The sequence below is a fragment of the Mastomys coucha genome, unplaced genomic scaffold (genome assembly GCF_008632895.1).
Source record: "Mastomys coucha isolate ucsf_1 unplaced genomic scaffold, UCSF_Mcou_1 pScaffold14, whole genome shotgun sequence".
NCBI lineage: Eukaryota > Metazoa > Chordata > Mammalia > Rodentia > Muridae > Mastomys > Mastomys coucha.
Genome location: NW_022196896.1, coordinates 89,956,507 through 89,968,062, shown reverse-complemented (window position 1 = coordinate 89,968,062; position 11,556 = coordinate 89,956,507). Strand labels below are relative to the sequence as shown.

The following is an 11,556-nucleotide window of genomic DNA, read 5'->3' as shown; positions in this document are numbered from 1 at the left end:
GTATCTCCAGGGTTATCTCTCTTTCTGATTTCTTTATTGTTTCTATTTCCATTTTTAGATTCTGGATGATGGTTTTGTTCATTTCCTTCACCTGTTTGTGTTTTCCTGTAGTTCTTTAAGGGATTTTTGTGTTTCTGCTTGAAGGGCTTCTAGCTCTTTACCTGTGTTCTCCTGTATTTCTTTGAGTGTGCTATTTAAGTCTTTCTTAAAGTCCTGTATCATCACCATGAGAATTGATTTTATATCTGAATCTTGCTTTTCCGGTGTGATGGTGTGTCCAGGACTTGCTGTGGTGGGAGAATTGGGTTCTGATAATACCAAGTAACCTTAGTTCGTGTTGTTTATTTTCTTATGCTTGCCCCCTACCATCTGGTTATCTCTAGTGCTACCTGCCCTTGCTAAATCTGACTGGAGCCTGTCCTTCCTGTGATCCTGGAACTCCTTAGAGTCAAGCAGTCTCTGTGACCCTGTGATACTGGGTTTGTTAGAGCACCTGGGAGTGGAGCTTCCCCTGGGTTTTGTGGGACTGGCTGTGGAGCTTGCGCCCAAGGTCTGCTCAGGACACCAGCCCAGACAGACCGGAAGGAACCTGAGCCACTGGGCTGGTGGAGTTCCTGTGTGCCTGGTCCCGCTGGTCCCAGTTATTCCTGGTGTTAGGACAGATGTTGGTTCCACCTCACCTCTGATTCTGGGCGTGTCAGAGCGCCTGGGAGTGGAGCTTCCTCTGGGTGTTGAGGGACTGGCTGCAGAGCTTGCACTCAAGGTCCACTCAGGACACCAGCCCAGAGAGACTGGCAAAACTTCTCTTTGGACCTCTGCCAGAACTGTTCCTCTCTGGAAATGTAAAGCCTTCCAACTCACATGGGGTAAAGAATTTTGGAAACCATAAAATGCTCCAAGAAGGTTCCTGGGAATGATGGTTTACAGGGTCTCTCTTAATTCTACCCCTTGATTCCTGAATGCTAAGTAGTGTATCTAATAGAAGAAAACACTACACTGACATATAATACGTTTTACAACTTGAAAGAGCCAAACCGTTCCTTCTATATGTCAGTCTTCTACCTGGTATCCGCACATTTGTTGGCCTGCCCTGCTCCTCTATGAAGCTCGGTGTTATGTGATAAGGGCAAGATGTCCCCTCCTGACATGCTCAGTACTGTATCTCTATTCCTATATGGTGATCCCTTTGGTTCAAAGTTGTGTTCAAGCCCTAAATTGTCAGGTTAAATATTTTGTAAGTGTGTAGGCAGGGATTCTGGTGAAGGCTGTACAAGCAGAAAAGGCCATTCATTCCCTACCCAGTACACGTTGAATTCAATCTAGACAAATCATTTTCCTTTACATTATAAAGAGAATGTAGTGTGTCATCAGTTTTCCCGAGAGGCACATTGATGTTCTCAATGGATGGTGCCATTACAAAATGCTATCACTGGTCTTCCTTGCTGATATACTGACCATTCAGCAGCAGTAAGAACTGTCTTGGCTTTTAGGACTAGAGGCCTATTGTCTCCTAACTCTGTCTCTTGTGAGGCTATTTGCCTATGGTTTCCCTGGCTATCCTACCTGTGGGGTTGGTTAGTATTACTCTAAAACAGATGTTCTCTGATGGGCATCTCCCCCATCCTTTGTACTTGAGTATCTTAACATTCCAGTTGGGTCCACACATGGTTCTTTCTCTCTGTAGTGCATTTCTTGTAACTTTGGTGAATAAAGTATAGCTCAGGTCCCTTGAGAAAATCTGATTGAGTAGCAATTTATCCAGATTCCCATAGTTCTATGCCCACTAGCCTTTTTAAATTAATGTGTGTGTGTGTGTGTGTGTGTGAGTAGGTGTGTGTGTGTGTGTGTGTGTGTGTGTGTGTGTGTGTGTGTGTGTGTACTAACGTAGTTAGTTGGTTTGTTGCTTGCTTAGTTGCTTGTTTTGAGGTGGGTTCTGCATTGCTAAGACATGTATGGAGGACAGAGAATATCTTGCATAAGTTGATTCTTTGCTTCAACTATGAGAGTCCCAGAAATGGAACTCAGTTTATCAGGCTTGGTGGCTGTACTGGCTGGTTTTGTGTGTCAACTTGACACAGGCTGGAGTTATTACAGAGAAGGGAGTTTCAGTTGGGGAAGTGCCTCCATGAGATCCAGCTGTGGGGCATTTTCTCAATTAGTGATCAAGAGGCTAGGGCCCCTTGTGGGTGGTGCCATCCCTGGGATGGAAGTCTTGGGTTCTATAAGAGAGCAGGCTGAGCAAGCCAGGGGACGCAAGCCAGTAAGAAATATCACTCCATGGCCTCTGCATCAGCTCCTGCTTCCTGACCTGCCTGAGTTCCAGTCCTGACTTCCTCTGGTGATCAACAACCATGTGGAAGTAAGCTGAATAAACCCTTTCCTCCCCAAGTTGCTTCTCGGTCATGATGTTTGTGCAGGAATAGAAACCCTGACTAAGACAGTGGCAAACACTTTAACCCACTGAGTCATCTCATCAGCCCTCCACTGCCCTTTTGACCACTTCTTCCACTATCTTCCTTGGCAGATTTGTCATTTTTATGTTATCTGAGTCATCACTTTCCCCAAACTTCTGTCTGCCCATCTAGTAATAGAGTACCAGTGTATTCTAGGGTCCCCACCAGAGTATGTCCTCCCAAATTGCAGAAGAGTGATCCACACTGATGAAGTTTCCCTGCCCATCTTTTTGTTCCACTCCTGGTTCAGGACTCACAGAATTCAGTCCTACACATATTGTCCCAGCTGCTAATAGACCATCAGCCTATTTTCCTTGTTATAGTCCTTTAGGGTAGATCACATTCTTTCTTCAGCCAAACTATGCAGTGATTAGAGGAACCATGTTTGAAATTAAAGTCTTCTTGCTTTGAGATGGAATAAAAACATGGACCTCTTCAGCACCAGCAAGAAATAGAGTTTACTTGTGAGATGGCCTTAGAATACATGCCTCCAATGGTATGACTCTAGGATTCTTCAACTATACCTAACTAATAACAAAGTTGTGCCTCACCAATACTCAGATCTTATCTCTGGAAATCTTGGTCTACCCAAACCAGATAATGGTAACATAAACTTTTTTTTTCTGATAAGAATGATGAGAATATCATAACTTTTATATAACTTTTAGCTCATCAGTTAAGTCTAAGTCATAGAAACCATAATCATAGATGTGAAAAGGAGTACCAAAATGTATGTGGCCATAAAACTAGAAAGAACTCATATATAATGAAAATTGGTGTTTTTCTCCTAAATCAGCCAACTTAGAAGACATAGCCTTTCCTTAGGTTAAACACAGGAACTTCAGCAAAGAAGCAAGTTCCCACACTTTATTTGGCCATTGGGCCTGGAGAATATTTCTTTTAAAGATTTATTTATTTTATGTGAGTACACTGTCACTGTCTTTAGACACACCAGAAAAGGGCATCAGATCCCATTATAAGATGGTTATGAGCCACCATGTGGTTACTGGGAATTGAACTCAGGACCTCTGGAAGAGCAGTCAGTGCTCTTAACTACTGAGACATCTCTCCAGCCCAGACTATTTCTTATTTATTAATCTATTATTTAGCTCATCATTATCTTCTTTCTCTCTTTTTTATTTCTTTGTCCTTTCATTTCTTTTATTGAAACAGAGTCTCACTGTGCAGCCCTGGCTGGCCTGGAACTCATAGTGGTCCACCTCACTCTACCTCCACAGTGGCATAATTATGTATCATGAGCAATCACACCAGTTTCACTGCTATTTTCTAGTTTATATTTTACCATTTGATGATATATATGAGTGTATTATGAATATACTTTTAAATGCGAACTTTAAAAAGCCATTACTCTGTTGTTTAAGATGGGACTTAATTCTTGGGCAGATTTAAGAGATGGCTTTTATTGGAGGCTTTTCCACAGGATTGGCTGGAAGATGTTTGTGAAAGGAATATGTGGGACCACAGGAACTCCCCCATTATCTGGAGAGAGTTGCTGGATCGTGGAGGCAGGGGCTTGCTTTTGGGAGGATACAATGAGTTTCTGGAACACGCCCAGGTAAGGGATTGCGTTACTTATGTGTTCAAACATACCATTCCCTTAACATTAGTTCATATTTCAAACTCTTGCTTTCCAAGCTGTTCTTCCATCTTCCTCCTAGTCTATTTTCTACTCTGGCTTTGGTCTATAATAATGATCTATTCTCTGAGGTCGAGTTTTTCTTTTCTGGTATTTAGCTTTACTATGGTGTCACTTCCAACATGACAACGGAACTAATGATGGTCATCGCTAAAGAGAACATGCAGATGCATACAGAACAAGAGTTGGATAAAGAAAACATGAAAGATCTCATCAGTCCCTTGCAGGTCTGGATTGCCAGGTGGGATAGTCAAGCCCCAGGATTTATGAGCCTGAATTTTTATTATTAGAAAGGACAATGGAATGGGATTAAGTTCATGATGAAAGAATACCTAAGCAGGTTCAAACCAGCATCCATCCCCATGTGATTTACATGAATACACGTCTTCACACACAATCTAAAGCAATGTTCCTGAGTTTGTCCCCTCTGATCATTGTTCTCTCCCTTCCCCCTACCTTTCCACCCCACCCCCGCCCCACCTGCTGGTTTTCCTTGGTTCTTCCGCCTGTGCTCAGAGCTATCTGCAATCTAGATCCCCTCCATTTCCTCTCTTTCTACTTCTCAAGAGTGCTCCTCCTCCGCCTGTGCTCAGAGCTATCTGCAATCTAGATCCCCTCCATTTCCTCTCTTTCTACTTCTCAAGAGTGCTCCTCCTCCTCGTTGTCCTTACTTGTCACTATTCTCCTTGCATCACCACCCTCTCTCTCTTTGTTGTTCTTTCTCTCTGCGCTTCCACCATCCCCTCCATCTCCTCCACAGTCTTCCTCACTGCATGTGTCTATCCTAACACATACCTGTTTTGAGGAAGTTTATATAGCTACTGTTGGTATTTTTTGTGGACTCCACCCCCACAGTTCCTGGCAGCAGCCTAGTATGCTCCTCCCCACAGTTACATGGCAACAACCAGGTAAGCCTGGCCCTATAAAAGGGGCTGCTTGGCCCCCCTCTCTCTTACATTCTTGCCTCTCTCTTGCCTCTTGCTCTATTGCTCCCCCATTCCCTTCACCCCCTCTCCATGTGGCCATGGCCATGGCTGGCCTCTACATCTCTACTCTCTCCTTCTCTCTGCCTCTACTACACTCTCACTCTTAACTCCCCTCTCCATGCCCTAAATAAACTACTCTATACTATACTGGCATGTGGCTGGTCTCTTAGGGGGAAGGGATGCCTTGTCATGGGCCCACCGAGGCACCCCCTTCCCCCACACCACCTTAGAACATATTCTTATAACTCTTTCTCTTTTTATGATCACAACAACTATGGAATACTTCAAACACTGAAAAGATTCAGAAATTGTACCACATATACCCATGAACCTGTCCATAATAAAGCCCTGAACTGGGCATCACCACAGTGCCCTTCCCACACCCAGCAAGAGCTACAAAAGTTCCCAAACACATTTTCCAATACCCCATCATTGATCATCGCTGCAATAAAAGATCAAGGTGCATTCAGTTTCAAAGAGAGCTCACAACCTTTGCTTATCCTAGCCATCCCTGTAAGGGTTTTTCCTTGTAAGGCTGTGAGAAAAGTAATCTGTTCAAAACTAAAGGCATTCATTAGTAGATAAAGGTATAAGAGACAATGGCTAGCTGAAGCATATGTCTTTGTCTTTTCACGAGAAAACCTGAATTCATAAGCAGAACAATCTGATAAGGAGTGTTTGCTTGCTTATTTTTTGTTTTGTTTTCTGCATGTGGGAGAGCTCTTTTATTTGAAAAATCTAATGCACCAGTACATTTTTATTTGGTGGTATTGTCAGATGCTGAGATGGAGTGGGTAGTGAGGCCTCCCTCTTCTGATTTGGATTCCTAGGCACAGCTGTGCAAGTGTGAGAATGCTCATGTAAAACAGTGAGTCATCCTATGAAGCACATGCAGAAACATTGGTTAAGAATAAAATGCTTAACTGGGAAGGGATCTAACCATTTTTCATCCAACTTTTGCATTTAAACAGTGCAGGTACTTATGTGTGCTGCCACTTAATTCCCCTCTTGGTAAGTGGGGAAGTGTTTGGTACGAACTCAGAGATCAGCCTGACCCTGTTTGACCAGGAGCAGAGGGAGGACTGCCTCAGAAACATAGTGATGGAAACCCAGGACTTGGCCTCGCCAGTCCTCCGCACTGTCTCCTTCTGCACTACAGTGAAGAAGGCCTTCCTTCAGGCCCAAGTCATCATCATCCTGGACGACAGCACAGAAGAGGAAGTGTACAGCATGGAGAGCTGCCTGCGGAGCAGGGTGCCACTGTGCCGCCTCTACGGTTACCTGATAGAGAAAAATGCTCACGAATCTGTCAAGGTCATCGTGGGAGGGAAAAGCTTTGTGAATCTGAAAACAACTTTGCTCATGCAATATGCCCCTACCATCGCAAGCAACATCATCGCAGTGGCTCTGGGGGTAGAAGGCCAAGCAAAAGCAGTACTGGCCCGAAAGATGAAAACAACTTCAGCCAGTGAGTGAACTCCTATTGGTGTCTTGCTTGTGTTTTGAAACATGGGTTCAAATAGTGGAGAGAAAGCTACATCCTCTGGGACCATCCTGGATGTGTGACATAGATCAGGAGGATGGACCCAGTGTGGTCCTCCCTCACTCAGAGGATGCCACTTTGACTAACCCCCCCCACCCCCGCTGCCCATCTTTTTTCCTGTACACACATCCTGTGGTCCAGTTTAATTCATAAACTCAGGGCAGTAAGAAACTAGCAATAATAAGTAGTAATAACCTAATAAACCAATCATAGCAGCAAACAGTAATGAAAATGATTATTTTTTTAGAAAATTTCCCTATCATATTTTAAAGTACAGGTCTGGGGCAGTAGGTCAGTGGTAGAACTCTTGCCTTGCATGCATGAGTGCTTAGGCTTCATCTCCAATGCCGCTGCATCCTCCCCTAAAATGAAAATGTGTGCAACAGCTAAATGAGCTATGGGATGGAACGTGAAGCTGTGGAAAATGGGGCAATTGTGTCCACTTCTTTTAATCTACTCTTATGACTTTGTCCATCATCATAAAATTAGCAAATATTTGTTGTAATAATTTTAAACCAAATATCCCATTGCCCCATGATAATAATGGGGAAAGTAGTATATGTTGTTTTAAAAACACCAAGGTTGTATTCAAATGGCTTTGCCTCCTTTCCCACTCATATGACTCTGAACAGTTAGACTGCTGGGCCTCAGACATATCATCTTTCAATACAGCAACTCCTTCCTAGAATTGATGTGATGATCCAGTGAGAGTGTGTGGTAGTTACTTTTCTACTGTTGTGAGGAAACGACTATGACCAAGACAACTTATAAAAGTAAGGATTTAACTGGGGGCTTGCTACAGTTTTGGACAGTAGGTCCCTGACCACCATGGCAGGAAGCATGGCAGGAGGCAAGTGTAGTGTTGGAGCACTAACTGGGGGCTTACATCTGATCCATAAGCAAGAGGCACAGATAGGGAAATGTGGGCACTTTTGAAACCTCAAAGCCCACTCTCAATGACACGCTTTCTTCAACATCTCCTCCAACAAGGCCACACCTCCTAATCCTTCTCAAACAGTTCTACCAACTAGGTACTAAATAGTCAAATATATGAGCCTATGAGGGCTATTCTCATTAAAACCATCACAGACAGTATTTCCAAAGTGCCCACAAGAGATACCTGCGGCAAGAAAAAAGCTTAGGAAGAGGTTAAACCTATAAGATTATTATAGCTAATTAAATTTTTGTTATTGATTTTAATTTGTAGATATCAGAATCATACAAAAGGAAGACTGGATCACATTAGTGTATTTTAGCTTCTTACATCCTTAGAGGTGGTCCTTTGTGTCCTTACAACAGCATCCATGAACATGGAAGTACAGGCATTCTAAAAACAAATGTTGGGGAGACAGTAGATGTGAGCTGACAATAGTCTAAGCCAATGCAGTACAGGATGCCAGTGAGCACCTGTCATAGCTAATGCTGTTATCCACCTCTTTACAGAAAAGCTCAGAGTACCTCTGTCTTCCTGCATACAGCTTCAGCATCTTACCCTAAAGGTTAGTCTAGTAGTCATCTTACTAGCAAAGACCAGACAATAATTTAATCTCCAGGACTTTATGTAAGTAGATGTGTTGGCTAGCTGTTTATTTTTTTCCAGCTTGACACACGCTAAATTTATCTGAGAGGAGGAAACCTCAACTGAGAAAATGTTTCCAGAAGAGCAGACTGTAGGCAAGCCTATAAGGCATTTTCATAGTACTTAATGTGGGAGGGACCAACCAACTGTGGATGGTTCTACCCCTGGGCTGGGTGTTATAAGAAAATGGGTTGAGCAATCTATAGGTAGCAAACCAGTAAGTATCACCCCTCCAAGGTGTTCCCACCTCCAGGTTCCTGCCCTGATCTTCAGTGATGGACTACTATGTGGAAGTGTAAGCCCAATAAAACCTTTCCACCCCAATAGCTTTGATAGTGGCAATATCATAGCAATAATAACCCCAACTAAAATAATAGGTAAGTGAGTAAATAAGGAAAACTTTTTAAACATTGTATAAAACTTTTCTAGAAAATCAACAACTGCAGAATCACATTAAACACCAATCTTTATTTTCTCCAACTTATGTTCTTTACTGTTTTCTCACTTCCCACCACCCGCACCCTAGAATGTTGCAGGTCATAGGACTGGTTTGTTTCCTCCTAAACCTTGTTTCTAAAAGTACCTCCCATGAAGAATGCCATCACTGTGGTTTTACAAGTGATGAAACTTACTCGGAGAGTCGTCATTTACGCACAGTTCTACTCCAATCCAGAATCCAAAGTACCTTGTCAAAATCTAAACAGTTGAAAATTTTCCCGCTATGGTTGGGTTTGCGAAAACATCTCAGTTCGTAAAATGTCACATGTGATCACGTGCATCCGTAAGCTTAGCACACAGGAGATGGAGACAGGCAGATCTCCAGGCCTTGCTGGCCAGCCAGTCCTGGTCTTTTCTTAGAAGATATACTGGAGAGTAGAGTGATGGAGGAAGACTCCCAATGCCATTTCTGGCTTATACACACACACTCATCCACACATGGTCATGCACTCTGTGTGTGTGTGTGTGTGTGTGTGTGTGTGTGTGTGTGTGTGTGAAATGAAGTTAGGAGAGGCACAAGTGATACAATTTTCACTAACAATTTTTTTCATGGCAGTTCCCTCAGTACTCCTTGACTTACCCATCCAGCACACTGTTCACAAGGCATTATCGCATGACTGCCAACCCCTGATAATTAAGGAGGCTTTTGCACAGGTTAATGAGGTTGGACATTATTGGACCAACCCTAAAACAAACACACAGACAACATATTGGATCTAAATACATTTTGTATTGATGAACTTTATTTCAATCATTTCTGATTCTGTTCTGCACAGGCATTAAAGATGTGATAATCTGGGGCAATATCACTGGAAATAACTATGTTGATCTGAGGAAAGCAAAAGTTTACAACTATGAGAGCGCGGTTAAGGGACCTCCTGGATATTACCACTCTGTGTTAAATTCTATTTTTGACAGGTATAGTATATTTTCTAAGTAAAGTATACTAACATTAGATAAATGAAAAAGATGTCTAACAGTTGTAGCACCTGATAAGCCTAGCATGACCCTGGTGGGGACAAAGTGACTTGGTTGCTGTCCCTGGGACAGTACCCCACCTCCCCCATCCCTGTGTGGTGTGAGCCTCCTGGAGAGTTGATGGCTGCTGTGGACTTAAGGCTTGTTTGTATAGTAATATATAAAAGTTCATGATCCTCTGAGGACTGCCCTCCCAGTTAATGTTAATGACTCCATGACAATCAGACAGCAAGAGTCCAGGAGGTGAAGGTGTGGCTAAAGTCTCAGCAAAATGGTAAACCCTGGGACCTTCAGGACAACCCTTAAGGCTTTAGAAAAGAGTTCTAAATACATGAATTCAAAATACATGTAATTTCTTAAATTTTGAAAAATATAAGGATGTAATATGAATTATGAGGGGCTTCATGAATCTAATGGAACAATGCAGCTACACTATGAATCAACTTGTCAGAAAGATACAAAAGCAGGGAGATTCTTGAGTTCAAAGTCAGCCTAGGAAAGAGGGAGTTTAGGCATAGGTGTGGTAGAAATAGTAATTTCAGGGCAGAGCCCCACCCAGCTAGGTTAACAGAGGTAGGCAGATCTCTGAATTCTTTTGCAATCTTAAAAGAAAATGCATGCTTGCTGTTTCCTAAGAATTAAGAGGCTGGGATTGTGGGATGCTGATTCACTGGATAATCAAAAGGAAACCTGGAATAAATAACTGAATTGATCTATAAATAAAAAACTGGGCTTTTGGTCTGCATGAGATGAGATAGCAAAAAAAAAAAAAAAAAAAAAAAAAAAAAAAGACAGCAGTTCTTTAGAATTTTTTCTAGAGAGAGCTGAGCTATCTGGAAACCTCTGCAGAATAACAAGAATCTTTTCTTAAGAGGACCTCTGACTTGGTCAGAAGATCCAATAATTTTTTTAATTATAATTTTTTGAATTTTGAAAGCATCAGTTATTGCTTTCTCTTTCTTTTTTTATTAGATATTTTCTTTATTTACATTTTAAATGATATTCCCTTTCCCAGATTGTCCTTCAGGAAAAAAAAAAAAAAACCTGTTCCCTCCCCCTCCCTCCTCGCTGCCCCCTCCTCCCTCCCCCTGCTCACCAACCTACTCTCTCCTTTCCTGCTCTGCTATTCCCTTACACTGGGGCATAGAACCTTCACAGGGCCAAGGTCCTCTCCTCCCATTGATGACCGACTTGGACATCCTCTACTATACATATGCAGCTGGAGCCAAGAGTCCCACCATGTGTACTCTTTGGTTGGAGTTTTAGTCCCTGGGAACTCTAAGGGAACTAGTTAGTTCATATTGTTCGTGCTAAGGGGCTGCAAACCCTTCAGCTCCTTGGGTCCTTTCTCTAGCTCCTTCATTGGGACCCTGTGCTCAGTCCAATGGATGGCTGTGAGCCTCTACTTCTGTATTAGTCGGGCACTGTCAGAGCCTATAATTTTTAAAAAACCAGCTTTTTCTGACTTTGGTCAGAAAAGCCATGGACTGTCCAGATAGCTTTTAGAATTTTTACTAGTAGAGAGAGCCGTCTCCACCAGAGATTGAGTGTTTTTAAAAGAACAGGAAAAAGGTATCTAGAGCAGAGCAGAAGACACACACACACACACACACACACACACACACACACGCACAGGCACACGCGCACACGCGCACACACACACACATACACACAATGCACACACACATGCACACACACACATACACACAATGCACACACACACGCGCGCACGCACACACGCGCACGCACACACGCGCACACACATGCACACACACATGAGCACACACACACATACACACAATGCACACACACACGCACACAGAGAGAGAGAGAGAGAGAGAGAGAGGGAGAGGGAGAGAGAG

At 42.9% G+C, this 11,556-nt stretch overlaps 1 protein-coding gene across 3 annotated transcripts in view; it reads left to right on the top strand.

Moving 5' to 3' along the window:
• Window positions 1-11,556, top strand: part of Mdh1b (malate dehydrogenase 1B) — a 39,399-nt gene that overhangs the window by 8,499 nt on the left and 19,344 nt on the right. For all 3 annotated transcript variants that reach the window (XM_031367726.1, XM_031367728.1, XM_031367727.1), the window contains 4 exons: window positions 3,895-4,029; window positions 4,209-4,351; window positions 6,068-6,564; window positions 9,493-9,634. In XM_031367726.1, the coding sequence (XP_031223586.1) occupies window positions 3,895-4,029; window positions 4,209-4,351; window positions 6,068-6,564; window positions 9,493-9,634 (917 nt within the window). The remainder of the gene's footprint in view (window positions 1-3,894; window positions 4,030-4,208; window positions 4,352-6,067; window positions 6,565-9,492; window positions 9,635-11,556) is intronic.